General features: G+C 41.8%; 7 protein-coding genes across 7 annotated transcripts; 4 read left to right on the top strand and 3 right to left on the bottom strand.

Annotated features, from left to right (window-relative positions):
- Positions 1–58: 58 nt before the first annotated feature.
- VTP21DRAFT_7385 (uncharacterized protein) lies at positions 59–5,042 on the top strand (the record flags this gene model as incomplete). The annotated part of the gene is made up of 6 exons (XM_069398120.1): positions 59–380; positions 462–749; positions 822–977; positions 1,053–1,748; positions 1,820–1,980; positions 2,049–5,042. 6 exons carry the CDS (start codon positions 59–61, stop codon positions 5,040–5,042), a joined length of 4,617 nt encoding a protein of 1,538 aa, XP_069255612.1.
- Positions 5,043–5,913: 871 nt separating this feature from the next.
- Positions 5,914–7,414, bottom strand: VTP21DRAFT_7386 (uncharacterized protein; the record flags this gene model as incomplete). Its single annotated transcript, XM_069398121.1, has 2 exons — positions 5,914–6,698; positions 6,775–7,414. 2 exons carry the CDS (start codon positions 7,412–7,414, stop codon positions 5,914–5,916), a joined length of 1,425 nt encoding a protein of 474 aa, XP_069255613.1.
- Positions 7,415–8,111: 697 nt separating this feature from the next.
- On the top strand, positions 8,112–8,813 carry VTP21DRAFT_7387 (uncharacterized protein; the record flags this gene model as incomplete). The annotated part of the gene is made up of 1 exon (XM_069398122.1): positions 8,112–8,813. The coding sequence occupies one exon, from the start codon at positions 8,112–8,114 to the stop codon at positions 8,811–8,813; it is 702 nt and encodes a 233-aa protein (XP_069255614.1).
- A 289-nt stretch (positions 8,814–9,102) lies between these two features.
- On the bottom strand, positions 9,103–10,365 carry VTP21DRAFT_7388 (uncharacterized protein; the record flags this gene model as incomplete). The annotated part of the gene is made up of 4 exons (XM_069398123.1): positions 9,103–9,406; positions 9,478–9,574; positions 9,653–10,160; positions 10,243–10,365. The coding sequence occupies 4 exons, from the start codon at positions 10,363–10,365 to the stop codon at positions 9,103–9,105; spliced, it is 1,032 nt and encodes a 343-aa protein (XP_069255615.1).
- Positions 10,366–10,644: 279 nt separating this feature from the next.
- On the top strand, positions 10,645–11,634 carry VTP21DRAFT_7389 (uncharacterized protein; the record flags this gene model as incomplete). Its single annotated transcript, XM_069398124.1, has 3 exons — positions 10,645–10,864; positions 10,927–10,987; positions 11,058–11,634. 3 exons carry the CDS (start codon positions 10,645–10,647, stop codon positions 11,632–11,634), a joined length of 858 nt encoding a protein of 285 aa, XP_069255616.1.
- A 2,015-nt stretch (positions 11,635–13,649) lies between these two features.
- Positions 13,650–15,215, top strand: VTP21DRAFT_7390 (uncharacterized protein; the record flags this gene model as incomplete). Its single annotated transcript, XM_069398126.1, has 3 exons — positions 13,650–13,749; positions 13,829–14,334; positions 14,448–15,215. The coding sequence occupies 3 exons, from the start codon at positions 13,650–13,652 to the stop codon at positions 15,213–15,215; spliced, it is 1,374 nt and encodes a 457-aa protein (XP_069255617.1).
- Positions 15,216–16,765: 1,550 nt separating this feature from the next.
- VTP21DRAFT_7391 (uncharacterized protein) lies at positions 16,766–18,338 on the bottom strand (the record flags this gene model as incomplete). The annotated part of the gene is made up of 4 exons (XM_069398127.1): positions 16,766–17,491; positions 17,562–17,952; positions 18,019–18,200; positions 18,258–18,338. The coding sequence occupies 4 exons, from the start codon at positions 18,336–18,338 to the stop codon at positions 16,766–16,768; spliced, it is 1,380 nt and encodes a 459-aa protein (XP_069255618.1).
- Between the last annotated feature and the right edge of the window lie 225 nt (positions 18,339–18,563).

Raw genomic sequence — 18,563 nt, forward strand, 5'->3', positions numbered from 1 at the left:
ACCTTTAACAGACACTCATTAGTTTATGTTACATATATCCTAATAATTCCCCCCAGCAATGGACTCTGACCACAATCTAACGAACCCGGCGACGATGCGCCAACATATCACCCACGACGATGACAGCCATATCGCTGAAGAGAAATATGGCCTGCAACCGAACCGACCCCGCTTCTACAAAACAAAACGCTTCTGGATTATATTTGGCGTTGTATCCGCAGTGGTTCTCGCTGTTTTTCTATTGCTGCTCTTTTTAGTAATTCTTCCCGCGGTGCGACGCGACCCTTTCAACAGCGTCAATTTTGATGTCTCTTCCGCCAACGTCTCCACCAAGGACGGCTCTATTGCTATTCAGATGTCTGCCAGCTATAACAACAATGGTAAGCCTTTCTCACCGTGACCTAAAGTAAAGTACTGTGGCCCCTACAACATGCTCAAATGACCTCACTCATGCCTTCTAGGTCCTTTTACGGGTAAGATGGCGTTTAAAGAGCCAGTCGCTGTGAGCTTTGATGGAAAAGCCTTTGCTCGCCTCAACAATTTACCCACCGTCGACGTGACCTCTGGCAATGGCCTACTCTTGTCCAATACCGCTCTTGAAGTTACCGACAACTCAGCTTTCAAAGAATTTGCGAAGAAGCTCATTATTTCGGAACAAGTGTCTTGGCACCTCTCTTCTACCGTAGAGCTCAGTGAAGAAGGAAAGGAGCCAAGAACCATTCAATTTGAGAAGGAACTACCAATTGCAGGTAACCACTTCATTCCCGCCTTTTTCACAAATTGAATTGAATTTCACTTTAAATTTTCACTACTCTATGCAGGTTACAACGGCTTAGACATATCTGTCTCTAGTTTCCAGATGCAGGGTAATGACTCGATGCGCTGGTCAGCCAACGTCGTTTCACGATCGCCCATTAGCCTTCTGCTTGGAAATGTTTCAATGGATGTATCCTATGGTAATATTCGCATGGGGAATCGTAAGTATTACTGCTCTACCCGACATTAAAATAGACTTAAAGGGTGCTCATTCTTCTTCCTATTCTCTTCCAAAGTGAATATGCAGGATCTCTTCGTTGGTTACGGAAACAATACAGTCAATATTGTTGGTAACTTGGTCCCTCAAGGAACTGAGGCTGATCTTGAGCAGCTTGGCTTCTTCTTTAGCGACCTATTTGCTGGACGACGGGTGGTTACCACCGCTATTGCCAATTCCCTCCCCTCTAGCGACCCAAATCTTTCCCCGGCTTGGGTTGGAGAAACTCTCAATGGTCTTCGCATGAACCTTGGTTTCCAGACGCCCAGACCTCTTGAAATCATCAGCAACATTACGGTTGGTTATTTGAGAATGGAGTTTCACCCTGATAAACCCTACATCCCGACCACTTCAACAGAGTATGGAATCAATGCGGTCGTAACTGTTCCGTTTGGGTTCTCCATTGATATTTCCGAGGTTAAACAGGATATAATGGTTTACACCGAAGAGGTTGGTGCCTTGGCAACGATTAACACTGATTGGGGGAAAGCACGTAACAACACTGAAATCAAACGTGTTGAATTGTCCATGCCTGCTTCGCCGTTCAAAGTACTACCCGGCAAGGAGCAAGCATTCACCGATTTTGTAGAGAAACTCACCCTAGAGTCAGAAGCCAATATTACACTTGCGGGCAACGCCACTGGCAAGGCTAAGACGCCCATTGGCACTGTTACGCTTCGAGATCTTCCATTCGCTGCCAATGTGACCCTCTACGGTAATTATCAATTTGAAGGACTTTCCCATTGATATTAGATCATTTCATGACGACGTGTATCGATACTCTAGGTCTCGATGGTCTAGAGCATCCTCCTCCAAAGGTTCGAGGTCTTGATGTGGTTGGCGGAACAAAGAAAGGATTGCTAACGAAGATTGACACTCAAATTAAAAATCCAAGCAATTTGGAAATTGCTATGAACTCGGATGTGAGGACCAATATGGAATACGAAGTAAGTTTAGGTTATTTCAGCTTCAAAAAGATGTTGGAATATCCATTTATATTCTTGTATTTTATTAGGGCCGAGAGCTTTCTGAGGTGGTCATGCCTGATCTCGAGCTTAACCTTGGCAATAATAAAGTGATAGCCGAAACGACATTTGACCCTAATGCATCTCAAGAGGGCAAGAAGTTGCTAGAGACCTATCTGGCAGGACAAGACAACGATGTCGTCATTAAGGGCAAGAAGCACGCAACCGATGTCGAATCGTTGAACCAAGGCCTTGCTAAGATAAATGTCGGCACCGTACTTCCGGGACTGGGTGAAAAGCTCCTCAAATCAGCGAAGCTCATCATTTTACCGGAAACCCCGAAGACCAAGGTTGCAAAGACTATTGTGCAAGTAAACAATCCATTTACCGCCACCCTCCAGCTCCTCAAGGTCAAATCCTTGATCACCAACTTCGGTATCCCAGTTGGTACCATGAATGTGGATAAGTCTGGCGATCCGATCGTGTTGCCAGGTCATAAGGTCACTGAAACCACTCTCCCGTTGACTATGAATCTGGAGATGAGCTCCATCATTGGCATTCTACGAAAGAATGCCATTCGTGCTGGGCTCGATGTTCGCCCACTTGATGAATTACTCAAACTAGGCGGTATTCCCATTGGCGGCCAAGACGGAAACGACAGGAGACTGGCAAAACGGGGTATATTTGATGGATTCAATATTATCGAGTTCACGAAGAAGGCCCTTGGACATATCAAAGTTTTCGTCGAAATGGAGATTGGCCTCCGCGTCGATGAGTATGAGACGCAAGTGCATTACGAACAGACTAATGTCGATGCTTACACTGATGATTCCGTCGCTATCCTTATCCCTATGATCGGAATGCCAATCATCCAAGCTATCCTTAACCGTTCTGTCCTCGGTATCAATTTTGCCATCATTCAAGATCCCGCCAACAATAAATTCAAAGCGAAGATGAAAGGCTCTGTCACCAACACTGGTCCGATCGATGCTTTAATTCATTTCAACGAACCTTTGAATATTAACTGGAATGGCAAGAATATCGGAGCAGTCAACATGCCAGATCTCAAGGTGGTAGCAGATAAGGGCGCAGACATTGATCTTGTTGCCGATGTGACTGTAATCGATGCTGCTGCACTGGAAGCCTTTTCCAAGCACCTCATTGCCAACCCCTCATTCGATTGGGCCCTTGAGTCCAACAATCTGAAGATCACTTCTCTCGGAGCCACCTTCGAGGGAGCCAAGCTTAGCAAGAAAGTTACCCTCAAAGGTATGAACGGATTGCCAAAGGGAGCGGAGATCGAGAAGTTTGATCTCCCCGGCGCCGATAAGGATGGAATCATTATTGAATCTGTTGCCAAGCTCGAAAATCCTGGTGACATCGGTCTCACAGCCCAGGAAATGAAATTCAAACTCTTCTTCTCAGAGATACAAATCGGTTTTCTCAAAGCAATCAACCAAGTTCTTTTACCTGGCGCTGAGAGTCATTTGCAGCTCTCGGGTCGTATCGCGCCTGGTGTTCCCAAAGATATCCTCAGCAAGCTTTTCAAACTATTCCTGAGCGGTCAAAAAGTTCCGATGACAGTAGTCGGTGAGGAAGCAGTTGGTCCGGAGGGCCGTGTGAATTGGCTCTCAAATGCCCTACAAACACTGAAGCTTCAAGTAACTTTGAATGGAATTCCCAACTTCAAGCTGATCGATTCGATTACAATGAGAGACATGAACATGGTACTTACACAGCAGACTGCCTGGAACCCAGAAACAAAATCCGAAGTGACCGAAGCTGTCTACAAGGTCCCATTCAAGTTCCCAGTCGATGTAAAAGAGATTGAACAAACAGTTTCCATTGTGGACGGAGGAAAAAACATCACCGGGTTCTACTTGCCGCGTAAACAAGTAACTTCGATTTTACAACCTGACGGTGGACTTATCAAATTCTCTTGGGGCCCACTTCCACTAGTGGTACCTCCTGATCAACACGCAGGATTTAGCAAATTTCTTTCTGATATTACGAATGAGGCATCGAAGAGTTTCAAACTTGTAGGGCTTGCTGATGCTCTAGCATCCACGGCTGCTGGTGATGTAGAATTGAATAAGGTTCCCTTTGACGTCGATACCACTATTGCTGGCCTAGCAGGGCTCAAAAATCCTCCACCACAGCAGATTAGTAAAGTGACACTTGGTGGGAATTTCCCTTTCCCTACTTGTGGTGGAGCGGGAAGAGGCTTGTATGCTAATGTGCAAATTCGGCTTCACAATCCGAGTCAAATTACTGTAACAATGGGAGAGCTATATTTCAAGACCCTTTGGACACATTCTAGCGGAAAGACTTATATCGTTGGACCCACTAAAGTGAATGCTATCGGCGGTGGCCCGCTCACACTAAAGCCTGGGCCTAATGATGTTCAGGCTACTACTAACGCGTGTGATGTTTTTGATCCAAGTTTCCATGGTCCTATTGTTAATGAATTTTCTCTGATGATGATAAGGAAGGGGGTTACACTCACCACCGTCGGCTACACTGACTTCAATCCACCATCAACTAACATACCGTCACTTCAGGAAGCAATTTCCAAAATAAGCTTGACACTGAATATAGTTGCGAATCCTACCCTTGGGTTGCTCCCAGAATTCAATTCCTCTGCACTCCCTAGTGCGACCACTAATATCTCTTCCACAGCTCTGAGCGCCACCTCCCTTCCCACCGCGAATTCAACCGCAATTCCTACAAGCAGCGAAGACACTCCTTCAAATACGAGTGGCTCGACCTCTGAGACTAGTCCCACAAAATCTCCTACCTCTTCAAAGAATGAACCGACCAGTACACCGAAAGAAACTCCACCTTCTAAGGAAGTCCCCAAGCCCTCAATAACTCTATCATCCACAAACGTCACTCACCTTACAAAAGAGACGCAAAAACTTGGAGAACAGCTCGTAGGATATGAGCAAAAGACATCCTCAGCCTCGCTTAATATCTGGCACAATATCACCTTTGCCTTGCTCTATTTATGTTCTCTTGGCCTTCCTTTGCTATTACTATTCTAGTGAGGAATTGTATTGACTTTCTTATCCTTTATGATCGTTTTGAATTGATCCATAAAATTACACTTTATTTATATCTCTATATAATTTCAGCTGCGTTCGGGAATTTCCTTTTATCTTTTCTTTTGAAATCTAAATAGTGAGAATACACGAAGTAATATGTCTTATGCTATTCTAAAATCAGCTATGTCTAGATTAATTCGTCGCTTTCTTCCACTGCTCAAGCACTCGGCCCAGAAAGCCCAATTGTCTCGCTCCCTGAACTGGTTAAAAAAAAAATATTACTTGATTACTAGAATTGCAATTCACAAATTATATCATAATGTAATGTCGTAGATTCGGTTAAAAGATTATATATAACCCGGAAAGCTATTTAAACTGATTGCTTGTATTAATATCCTTGCGATGGGTTTAATAGCGAATAGTAATGGATGAATCCACAAGTTTACCATAGCTCATGAATATTTTCAGTTTCCTTAGTAGTGTCATCTTTACCCCGTTTTTTATATTCTAATGGCAATTTGCCTTTATAATACCAGTAAAATTAATAAAGGCAGTTTAATATTTGGATAACGAGGGAAGGAAAAAAACAATCAAAGGGGGACGAGATATGGTATTGGAACTGTAGTGGACGAAAAAGAGAGAAAGCGTAAAGGAAAATAAAGAAGGTAGCAAGGATAAGACTAAAATTTTAAAATATATAACAATGTATTTTTAAGTCATTAGAGGTTATAGATGTCAATTAAATGAGCGGAATGGAATAGAAAAAGATTGAGTAAAACACACAAATAAAGATAGAAGTTCTGCTATAAAAAGAAAAGAAAAAGCACAAATACAATCTACAGTAAACTTGCGATCAGTCCTTACAGTTTAATCAGTAAAAAGTCGCAGTTTTGTCGCGTGGAAGCGGGGGTTCATTATTCTGACGCCATGGAGAATTGCCAGGTGCATATATACTTGAAGCCCTTACCGGCACACCACTGCCTCTATCAGACCTGTCGTTCACGAGAGTATTCGTGTCATCATGCTCGATTGGATTCACTACTGGCATGATGCATACCATGGGAAAGAATCCCTGTTGAGAGGTAGTAAGATGTATGCCTAATGCCCATCCATCGTCGAACACTCTTTCTACGACAAGACGATCTCCAGGTACGAGCTGTATCTCATCCTCCATTTGTGGGTCGTACGCATGGCACGCTTCATATTGTTTTCTATCGCCATCTACACCCCCAATATTCATCATTGCTAAATTATCTTCTCTGCCTGCTGTTACCAATCCGATATTTTCCGTCCCTCCCGCGTCTTTACCCGCATTGGCAACACCTGTTTCTCCAAACTCATTCATCTTCGCAGCTGAATCATATGAGCTTGCACTCTTGTATGTCCCAAGGAAGCCGCTTTGTGGGATAGATGGTGAGAGGTGTGAACCAACTGTACGTCGACGACGACGTAAACGAACAAAAGCAAATATTCCACCAAGTACTACTAAAATTCCAATAACGATGCCAATAATAGCTCCAATTGAGAGTCCTCTTCCAACAGGCTTAGACGCCAATTCGCATGCCGCCTTAACGTTTGCTTGTTGGCAACAGGAATTCAGGTTGGGGTTGGAGCCACTGCATAGAAGACAAAGACCAGCATTATCATAAGAAAATCCTAAGTGCATAAATAAACTTATGAGTACATTCCGTCATAAAATTAAATTACTTTTCAGTATTATTCCGTTATTTACCGCAGTTATTCGGTTCATTTAAAGCTGCATCTGTACATAGTGATTGTGTTCCATTAAGTCCAGGCCAACCACATATACCCCAGAGGGCGTTAACCGTTCCAGTTCTGCCAGCACTACTTCCTGGGCACAGAGTTGAATTATTCGCAATGTCCTCTACATTTTTGGCAAATATTCTACAACTATTTGAACATAGAGGATTCGGTTGTTGCTTGCGATTGTCTTGGGAACACTTATTCGATTTTTCATGCCGTGAAATTAATGCACATAAGATCGACGTTGTGTATCGTGCATAGGTATTGGAAGCGGCAAGATTAGGGCATGCAAGATTTCCATGCCATAATTCAGACGTTAGCCCATCGGAACGCACATATGAATTAAGGGCATTATCAAACTGTGATGTGTCTCGTACGTCATCGAGATCAAGAGAACTAAAAGGTGATATCAAATCCACTGCATTTGATATGTAGAAGTCGCCGAATTCGGGACAAGCATTACTTCGGGAGATGAGTACGCACTGCGAATCGGGTGGCTGCTGCTGTGCATCAGCTGGGAGAGGAGAAAAAAGAAGGAATGAGAGGAGAATGGATTTCGGTAGTGCGTGCCAGCGCAGTCCCGCGTTTGGCATCACAAGTGCTCGCATGTTTACGATGGGAATTTTTTTTACTCAAAAAAAAATTCTCTACTTGTGTCAGTGACAATAACAAGAGTAAGAAACAAAAATAGCCAGAGCAATCCGCAAAAAGAGTGGATAATATCCAATTGAGTACATTTTCCAGAACTTTTCTCCATAGGGTAGGTTAGGAAGGACTCTCTGAAACTATTCTTGAATTCGCGTTGGGGATTCGGTAGGGCAAAGCGCAGTGTGAGGTGTGAGAATATTGGCGAGAAGAGGCCACGTGGATGACTCAGATTCTAACAATAGCACCGACATAGATAGAAGTACCGGTCGGGGCTGCATCCTTGTACGCACTGCAAAACGCTGGTAAAGTTTGGGCAGCGACTCGAGCTCAGGCGGATAGAGAACACGAGAGACGGCATGGGGGAACAGGAGATTGCGGAGAATCGCGATTATCAAATTGTGAGAAATATGATACGAGATTTGGGTTGAAGAGCAGGGTGGAAAAAATGCAAATAGGTGGCTTGTTTTGGCCTCTGCTCAGTATCGGCTTTCCCACTCTAATATTTTTTTAGGGACCTTAATCCCCACTTTTCTCACAACCATAATTATTCATTTCATTAACTTAAACTCACATTAAGGCTTCCTATTCCTTTGGCTCCCATTACTCTACTCTACCGTAAGAACTAGGTACTCACCTCCTTTGTATTTTGCCATTGCAATGGACCTGGAAATAGAATGGTCAACTTTTCCAGACCCTGCCCAATACTCTGGCCCCTACACCACATTACTGGATGAATTGGGTGAGAGAAAACAAGAGCTATACGATCACCCAATCTTTCAAGAAGATGAATTGTTCGTTGAAGACATCGATGAAGATCTTGACTCTACCACTGGATATATGAGTCGCCTAACACTAGGCCTTCCACCTTCTCCCCCCACCCCCATCCTTATTAAACAATCCCCGCATTCTACCAACAATAACGCTGAAACAATCTTCCACTCTCTATCGTTATCATTACCCACACCTCCTTCACCGCCACCGCCAGTATTGCGTCCCTTTCGACCGGATGGTACAACCCTTACAGGACTTGATGGTGATGAGTGGCTAATTCCACTCAGTCTCCCGGCTACAACCCAATACTTAAATCCAAATACCCGCTCAAGGAGAACAAGGTCTAGAAGAGCAAGTATGCCCTCCGATTTATATAAAATATCCAAACCTCGTAAGTCTTGCCTTGTGCGAAGAGAAGGATGGGCAGGAGGCGGAGGAGGAGGAGGAGGAGGAGGAAGAGAGGTAGGAAAGGGGAGAAGGAGCGGAAAAAAGCGAGTAAGTTTCGGGCAAGAAGTGGTGGTTATCGGCGAAGTGGAAGAGGAAGAGGAAGAAGAGGAAGAGGACGATATGGAGGAGTTCTTGTTATAGCATTTTTTTTTTAAATAGTTATTATGTATATGTACATTTCCGTTTCCTTTTTTTTCCTTGCTTTTATTTGAGAAGAACAATTTGAGAATACCTGACGAGGGATATTTTCTGTTTGTAATATATACTTTTTGTCATTTATTATGAACATATTTCGAAGCACCTGCTCCATAATAAGGTGATACAATATGTATACAAAGCGATTAGTGAAGAATTAATAAGAACACAATCGATCCCTCCAAAATCTGGTAAAATAGCCAATGGAATTATAAATAGATAGGATAAATACTTTTTAAGTGAAGAAATGCGTAAACATCCGGCTTTCTTCGTGTACGGCCATCTCACTTGCTTTATACTCGTTCAGCTCTCTCTTGATCTGCATGATTAGACTTGCGTTTAGTTTGGCGAAAGTGGCAGTGTTGTCCGAGTGACGGTCATACAGACTCGGAGGGTATGTTTCATATACACTAACTTTATCGCTGAATTGGAGGTGCCGCCGTAAAGAGGTACTGAATGTGGAGGAGTTAAAGGAACTGGAAAGCGAAGGTGAAGCAGGAGGTGTGTATATTTGGGAATTAGTGGAATTATTAAGGAAACTATTTATAGAGAGACATTAGGTATAAGTTCCATACAACTCAATAGAGGTTGAAGCGCAATTTATGCATACCTATGCAGCTCCTCCAACTCATCAAGTTCAAAATCTATAAATTGAGCGATTCTTTTCGGAAGTTGTGCTGGTTGGAGTAGTGATTGGGGAGAGCGAGCTGTTTAAATTGATAGCAATGTGTATAATAGAATTAGGCCACAAACTATCCATTAAAAAGCATGATGTATAGATATACCATGGGTATCTACGATAGCGCCACCGATACTCTCACGTTCTTGTCCTGGTATATATCTATTCGCATCCTCTGTTACCCGTGAAGGGCTTTTTGCTCGGCCATTCAGTGGTCGTGGTATATACTCCCATTCATCCTCTTCGTCCTCTTTACTTTTATCTCTTCTTGACTCATTCTCTTTCCCACTTTTGCTGTTTTTTGAAATACTATTATCGTTTCCTTTTATACTCAAGACACGCCGCAGCCTTCGTGAAAACGACCATTTATTTGCCGATTGCCTTTTACTTGTAGATGTACGCGGCTGAGGTGAGTTATTTATATTGGGAAGTAAGAGATGAAGTGGTATATCGTCGTCATCGTCTTCTTTGTGACTATTATCACAAGCGAGAGGTTGGGCTTTGCATAAGTTGTCGCAAGGTTTATTTTGCACATTGGGCGAAGAAGAAGGCGGAGACATGGTCGAGATATCAAGTTGGTCAGTATTAGAGGGCTCAACAGAAGATTCAAAAGGCTATAGAGAGAAATGGTCAGAGCCTCGATCAGCACATTGATTGACCGTAAGGTAATGAAAAGGATAGCCAGGAAATACTTACTTTCTGAGCGAGAAAGAACAGGTCGATGGATTGTACGAGCGAGTCGCTCTGTTCAAAACTCAAAGGCCCTAGCCTGAAGCTATCGGTCGCTGACGAGGAGGTGCCTGGAATTGCGGCCGACATTGCGAGTTAAGTCCCAAAGATATAGATATGTCAGCGGTAGCAGATAGTGGACGCTGAGCGTGTGAAGAGGCCGGACTGGAAAAGGTAAATGGGCCTATTTTTTTCCTTCTATCTCTTTAGTTTTTGCTTGCAGAATGAAACAAAGGACATGAAATTTTATTTTCAACGGCCGAGTGCCAAATTTCAAAAATATTTTCAGCGCCATTCCCCAAATGTCCGATCAAATCCATCGTCACGCGTTTTGTCTTTTTACCCTCTTTCGCATTAAGAAATAAACTAATGTCAGTTCTCTCTCATATTGCCACCACCATCATTTTTCCTCTCCAATCGGCAACCTTGCCTTTGTTCCACTTCCCATTGCTCTCTGCGCTGCATGGCATCCGAGTTGCGCTCGAATTTAGACGCTCGCTAGAACAAAGCGGCACGCGGAGAGAGATCGGATGGCTACAAGGATTTTTCGCGATAATGGTTGCATCGGTCGGGGGAAGCACAACATCTGGTATAAACTACGGTTAATAACCTTTATATAATGACATGATCCTAATGCCTTTTAGAATGTAGCTATTTTAATGGGAATACCTCCTGGGTGGCTTGCATCTAATACAGTTTTACCAGCTTATGCGTAAGAAATAATCAAATCAGTTTGCAAGATTCTTTATTCGATGCTTAGTTTCCCATTCTGCACATTTTAGCGCTACCTATTTTGCCGTATTCTACCTTCCCGGAGTATATCCTGTACTCCTTCGCGTTCGTCCACTTCTCGATCCGTTCTTGATCTCTGCGGATGGCCTTACTCGCTTTTCTGCTATTACCAGTTTTGCCATCGATGCTTGTCATTTCCGGCCAGAAGTAGCTCCCCGTTTGGGAGGTAGTTGGATTGCGATGCTTGTTTGCGGAACCATAGCCGGCTGTGGAGGAGGCCTTTGGAATGACGCTCTACAATTGGGCAGCGCTCACTGGGGTCTGAGAACACCGCGAGGATTCAAAACGCCTACGTGGGATATGGCTGCCGCATTCTTGACTGCTGCTTGCTATACTTTCTACAGCATGCCAGAGATTTTAAGGTTTGAGACCAAAGGCGCCGCGTCACTCGAAGAAGCAAAAGCATTGTCTGCCTTTGTGATGGTAGGAATTCTCCTTGGACGATGGGCACTTGTGAATTTTAGCAGATTATTTGCAGGCCCTTCAGTACCGATAGTAGATGCAAAATCTGGAGAAAAGGCCGCAAAGCAAGATGTAAAAAAGCCTGAGGCAAAAAAACGAAAATGAAAACTCTTGGAATATTGGAATGGTAGGTTAGGAGCGAATAGTAAAACTATCGACCAAACGAAAGTTGGGCAGTGTATCCTTGTCATCTATACCAGATATACAATACTTCCATGCCATTTATTTAATAGAATGCGGCATAAATTTTATTCAGTATATTTTAATCATTACTTTGAGTACTTAAATACAAAAAGTCAAAGTCGTTTAATTTAGCTGGTTCAGTCATACATCTTATATACTCTTCTACACGGTATTCCTTGATAAACTTCAGGGAGAGATGCATTTGTTGAAAGTCATATCCGTTTAAAATAAAACGATGCACTGATATCAGAATTAATAGTTGCTGCTGAATAATGCGCCTCTCCAAGTTTTTCGGAGTAGCAAAAGCTTTGCAGATCAGCAATATTGCAGTTTGTGGCGGAATTTATCTGATAAACTGCTTTTACAACTTTTGGCGAGTTAAAGATGTATAATGAAGAAGTTATTACAGGTAGAAAAGACGACTTTCAACGATAAGCTCAATGTTTAGGAAATGTATGATATTGTGGACCACCATTATACCTTCATTCTAAAATTATCTACACTTACACGACTTTCTAAATAACTAAGATGGCCAAAGAGTCACCTTTTCGATGTCAGTATAATTACCCGTTTCTTCACATGAGTGTACCTTAAGAAAGAGAGTTTACGAATAATAAGTGAAGTGTTATTAAGTTTATACTAAGCAAATGTTGAGCTTCTCCTGTAAGACCAACATGCTAGAATTTTGGTGATGTTTTGGGAATTCAGTAAACGGTTATTCTATGAATATGCTCTACTCATTTTTAGCTCCTCCTCCAAGTCACTTCCAAGAATCAAAATACACTGAGATTAGGAAATGCATTCGACAAAAAGTGCAAATTAGTAATTTTTAAGATACCCAGTTCATGACGACAGGAGATAAATGAAGGATCGGTAATCTCTCGTAAGATGAAACTGGAAGTATTGTTTATTTACCCAACTAAGAATCGCTCTGCTTAGTGGCTTTTCTTTGATCCGACATTCGGCTCATTTCAGTTTTGTGAAATAAAAAAAATAAAAAGTAGACTCCAACAATAATCCTACTTTTAATAGACAAAACAAAATTATAGAATGGAGTGGTGACAACGGAATGGTACGCTAATTAGGATTGATCACTTGTACTGTCCTACTTCTAGCGTGGAGTAGCTTCCTGAATGCAAAATAATTTTGGGTGTTATATGAAGTCTACTTTTCTACTAAGCATTTTTTTAACTACATTTGTGTATTCGTTGTATTAGCATTAGAGAAATAGCACCGCGCAAAATCATAATAGAAAAAGATTATTTTCTCTTTCATTTTTCTTGCCTACTTACACAGAAATTAACGAAAACAAAACATTGTTTATATTATTTTGGAAGTTTATCAATAATGGCAATGTCAATTACTCTGCACACCTTGGTTCATTATAGCACGGATAGTAATGGAATAATGAAAATTTGCCTTGAGTCTATTTTTCTCATACGAAATCGAAGTTGTTGCTTTTTTTGTGCAGTTTAAAGTTATTGGTTCAGAATCTACGTTTCCATCTGTGGATATACAGTATATTTCCTACACCACCACACGATATATAGTCTCAAACTCCAACATTAATCTTACTTTTCATGGATAGCACTTTTGTGCTTAATATATAGAGTGAAAAGGTTACAACGGAATGGTTCACCAAATAGAAGTGATGGCTTACACAGTCTTACCATTAGTGTGATGTAGCTTTTGGAGTTAAAATTAACTCTAGCGCGTCTTAGAAACTAAGGAAAAAGGAGATAAATGAATACAAATGAAAAAATAAGGAGAAAACATCCCTATAAAATAAAGAGGCAGAGTGCTCTTTCACTCTTTCGATTTATATTTTGCAGTTGATTTTTAATTCTTTTTTAAACTCCCGCTTCCCTTCAGCCTCATCCTGTTCCTTCCTTCTATCTCAATACCACTCATCGTCTAGCACTCCTTAACACTCTATCATGAAATTCTCCTTCACTTTCGTTGTTGCCGCTCTGGTATTAATGACGACCACCCAGGGCGCCCCCTTTGAGAAGCGCGCCGATGGAATAATAATCAATAGCGTCGAGTTCAAGACGATTGACCTCAACTTCACTAACTAAGACCGACCCTTACTCTCAACTCTCCTCTTCGGATTCAGTAACTGTAAAATACACCGCCGATGGTAATGTTACCATTTCGAAGTACTTGGCAAACACTATCCTCAGATTTGGCAGTGATGACATTGCAACTCTCACTATCCCTGAGGGTACTCCTGCGAATTCTGGTAATGGCCAGCTTAGCCTCAAATTTGCTGATCTGCCACTCCAAGGCGCGACTGACAAACGTGCTCAATTCCAAGAGCTGTTCAAAACCTTCACTACCCAAGCTCAAGCAACATTCAATCTGCACGGCACCTCCGATGTTGTGACCAAGGCTGCCACTGGTGAGCAAGCCTTCAAGGGACTTCCATTTGCAACTGATATCACCCTCAAAGGAATAAATGGGCTGACCTCTGCGCCCCTCAAGATCGAACAGGCCAAAGTTGTGGGTGGCACCAAAGATGGCATCCAAATCGATGTGTCTTCAACTCTTCAGAATCCCTCAGACATTGCCATCACCTTGGGGATGTTTCGTTTGATGTGCAGTATTAGGATAAGAAGATTGGCAGCCTTGCTCTCAGGAGCTTGAACATTAAACGCGGAGCCAACCCAATTAATAGGCGCCTTGTTATTAACACGAGCGGGGATAGTGCTGCAGATGGAGCCGCAATACTCTAGGCATTCCTTGGAGGTCAGACCTCAGAAATATTCTTGGTTGGTACCAGCGAATCAACCCCAATCGATTCGCTTAAGCCATCGCTTTCTACTCTCAAGGTACCTGCCACTGTAATAGGTGCAAAAAATAAAATGATCAAAAGTAGCTTCCTTGTTCTCAGTTTGGATGCCATCCTTGATTTGAATACCACCGGCACAGTTTCACTCCTCAATATTCTTGATACCGATTTCACAGTGACACACATGAAAGTAACGATCCTATACAAAGATAGCCCTTACGGTGTTATCGACCAAGACACTAACTTTATAGTCCCTCACGGCCAGGAGAGAGTCTCTGACAAAATGGCCGTGAAGATTGTTGGCAGCGATGAGCATTCTGTCGAAATTAACAACGATCCTCATACCGTTGAAGTGGATATCGAATCGGTGATTACAATCAAGATTGGAGATTATATTGTCACCATCCCGTACAAGCAGAAGAACGTGCGCCTTGATTTCGACCTTCAAAATCCATCCAAGTTTCAAGAAGTCAAGTCTCGTCTGCTCCCGTCCAGATCTTCTAAATATCTCAGCTACACTGCGGTGCCGCATTCTACCCAAAAACCCACCTTCTCAATTCCCGTTAAAACTTCGATTCTCAGAGGAAAGCCATCAATTACTCATGCGTCCCCAAAGTCCACTGAGAAGCCTGCCAAGACAAAACCCCCACACAAAGGCACCGAGATACCAGCAGAGAGTGTGGATAAAATCCCTGAGTCTACCAAGCGTTGACAAATCTATTCCTAGAGTCCATGCAGACTTGCAATAACTTATGGAAGGTGCAAGTTCTGAAAGCATTAGTAATGAATTTAAATTGCACAACTCATGCGCTCGCTCCCAGGACACTCCTTACTTATTTTGTTTTATCCTTCGTTCATCTTTTTTATTACTCATTTTGCTATTAAATATAATGAACAAGTATAACCTAACTGCGCAAAATATGTCCTCACCCTCTGTGATATCATCTTTATTATAGTTTGTTGGATGTGACAAACCATCCATAAATATTAAGAATAGTTATATATATATTTTCGCCAAACATCATGGTATTGTCGAGATATTTTGCCATTCGTGCAAGCGCAACACCTAATATCATTTTATTATCAAATCATCCAAAATGCTCAAAGAAAGCGACCACTTTAAATTTTTTATTTCAATTCGTACCTTAATAAATATCACATTCATTTTTTAAATTTTGCAAATTGATAGCTATATGGCCCATGTACCATCATTCTTGAGCCAGATAATAAAACTTATATTGTTTATCACGAGCGTAATATACATTAATATCTAAAATAGTCTTTTGTGATGCGATAAATCTAATTAAAAAGCAAATAAATTTTGAACTAATCTTCACAATTAAATTTATGTGGAGAGGCGCGACCTGTACTAGCTGCAGGACATTCTCATGCCGTTTGCATGGTAGAAAATTTCTTAATTCTACTATTCTCCTTACACCCTCTCTCGCAAAATTTCTTCTTCCTAATCCCACGCTGAGGAGAATAAGTTAGCAACAAGTATCGCCAATTTATTAACTAACACTCCAAACATCGTTGGAAAGCCCTTAGGCTCCCTAGGATGGCTATCGAGTTGAAGAGATAGCTAAATAGCAGTCCATTTAAATGGAAAATAAGAAGCCTGAGCCTATCAAGCTCGTCGAAACTCAAAGTAACTAATCATATTGATGACAGAATCAAAATATCGCCTTTTGTTACAATTTCTTGCTAAGAGTAATATAATGTTGTCTGGACATAATATTGATCATTAACTTAATTTGCATTCCCACTCTTTCTTCGAGCTTCTTATTATGAAGATAATCAAATAATTATCAAAGGTGAATAGTGGATGCTACTATTTTTAATTCGAATCACTATACCTTTTATCGATAACTAGTCATTTTGTAAGGAAAATAACGCCATACTTAAAAGTTAATTGATTGAATAATTTCTTTGCAATTGTAGAAAAGACATTTTATGGACGTGAACTTTAAGGAGGATTAGAGCATTTTAATTGTGGGGTGAAGATTGCCGCCATATTATTATGGACATGAACATATAGCAATGTAACCTCCTATCGTGAGAGTAGCAGTACGTTGCACATTGCAACTGCTTCTAACAGGGTTTATTAGCCTGAAAAAAATAAAAAGTTAGCTTAATATACACAGGAAATATTAAAAAGCAATAAAAATCATTACCAGGAGGTAAATAACAAAAAAGGATTTACACGAAAGAAATAAAGTGCATTCTAGATAAAAGCCACAATAATGAAAATTGGGATTCTAACTAACTGGGTGCCAAAGGTATTTGCAGAGATAATGATAAGCTTCGCTCTCGAACCTCCTCAACCTCTCTGTTCTCCTCCTCTTTCTCCTCACTTTTGCTTCGCCAACTTAGCATCGCAAATGCAACAAGAATAGAGACTCCGCCAAGTAGCGTTTCGAGACCAATGACCGTGTGAGTCGCCATCATATCAACCAAAGCGATCACAGGGATAGAGAGCATGATTCCTACCGCGGCAAACATCGGTGCGGAGAGTGCAATGACGGTCATAAATGTTGCGTTAAAGAGAACAGCAGTAGTGCTGATCAAGAGGATTGCAGCGAGAGTATGTGGGGGCGGAAATTCAAACGGCTCTAGGCCCGTCAGAGAGAGAAGCGGAAAAGGGATCCAAAGAACCAGCAGGTAAAAGAATCCCATGAGGCCTGTTGTCACGTTAGCAAAAAGCACTGAAGGCTCCGGCGGAGAGGCCATCTTCTTATAGAGGACCTGATAGAGGCCATAGGAGGCGGCACCTACACATGCCAGGAAGTTGCCGAGGAGAGGGTTTGACCCGGAGGAAGCAGCATTTTGATTGACATCGTTTTCTGCGCTACCAGGCTTCCAGAAAGACATAATCAGCACCCCAAATATACAAAGCGCAACCGATAGGATTTTGCGCAAAATGATCGGCTCGCCCAGAAGCAAAACGCTGAATACGTATGAGAAAAAACAGTTGGTATTGAATATTGCCTGGTAATACCATCGACAAGCGATCATTAGGGGACAGAATAGCGTAATACTTTTAATAGGAGTTACTTACGGTTAAATTTGTCATATTTGTGTAATTTGCGGCTATGTACCAAGGATAACTTGGGAAAATGCCCACGAAACTCAACACTGCCAGCACCCAAAAAAAGTGTTTTATCATCTCCTTTCGTGACGGTACTATCTCCATAGGTATAGATATCGTCTCGCTCTCATTTATTAGCCCAACCCCCTCTTCCTCTTCATCCGCAGGACCCTTGGTCTTTGCATTCCGCCGTTTTTGCAGGCGTTTAAATATTATCATGCTACCAAGCAAGCGCATGAATTCGTCGACACATTGCATCAACACACTGCGATTGTCTTTGGGTGCTCTGACGGTGCTAATAAACAAGTTAAATAAGTATTGCACAGGTAACAGGAAAATGTAGCCAGTATGAGCCGTCCATCTAGAAACAGTAGAAGAAGCCATCATGAGTAAGTCATGTACAGAATGGAGTTCGTACCCAACTTACAGAATGAAGAATGGTTTTGGGAAATTCATTTCTTTTTGGACATATCTTGTCATCTCCGTCTGCAGTGTGAGTGCAGCTATTGATATTCCAAGAAAAACGCTTGCTAGCGTATAGTTTGACTCTTGCACTAAGAGAACTGAAATTCTCTCTTTATATTTATAGTCAATCGAGGTAGCATTTTCCTGGAGATGCAATGTTATAAGTCAAAACGTAGATATTGATGCAGAAATTATTATTACATCTCCATTGAGGGAGGTGCGGACGGGCTGTGAAGAGGTGGCATGGGCGGTTGATTCAGATGCATTAGGTTGATTCGTCATCTCCCACGGATCGTTTCAACAATTGAACTTCTCCACTTGAAACGAGTAAAGAAAGCCTTGATTCAATAAAGTTGAAATCCCACTTTATTGTAGCGCAGTGGACCGGGTTATCATGACGTAAATTCTATTCTGTACCACAAAATTTCATTTTGGCTAGTGGCCTTTTTAATCGAAATGAAAATAAGCGGTATTTAATAAACTTACTAAGCTCTAAATTCTAAAATG

The sequence above is a fragment of the Calcarisporiella thermophila genome, assembly GCF_041956535.1.
Source record: "Calcarisporiella thermophila strain CBS 279.70 unplaced genomic scaffold VTP21scaffold_3, whole genome shotgun sequence".
NCBI classification, from domain to species: domain Eukaryota; kingdom Fungi; phylum Calcarisporiellomycota; class Calcarisporiellomycetes; order Calcarisporiellales; family Calcarisporiellaceae; genus Calcarisporiella; species Calcarisporiella thermophila.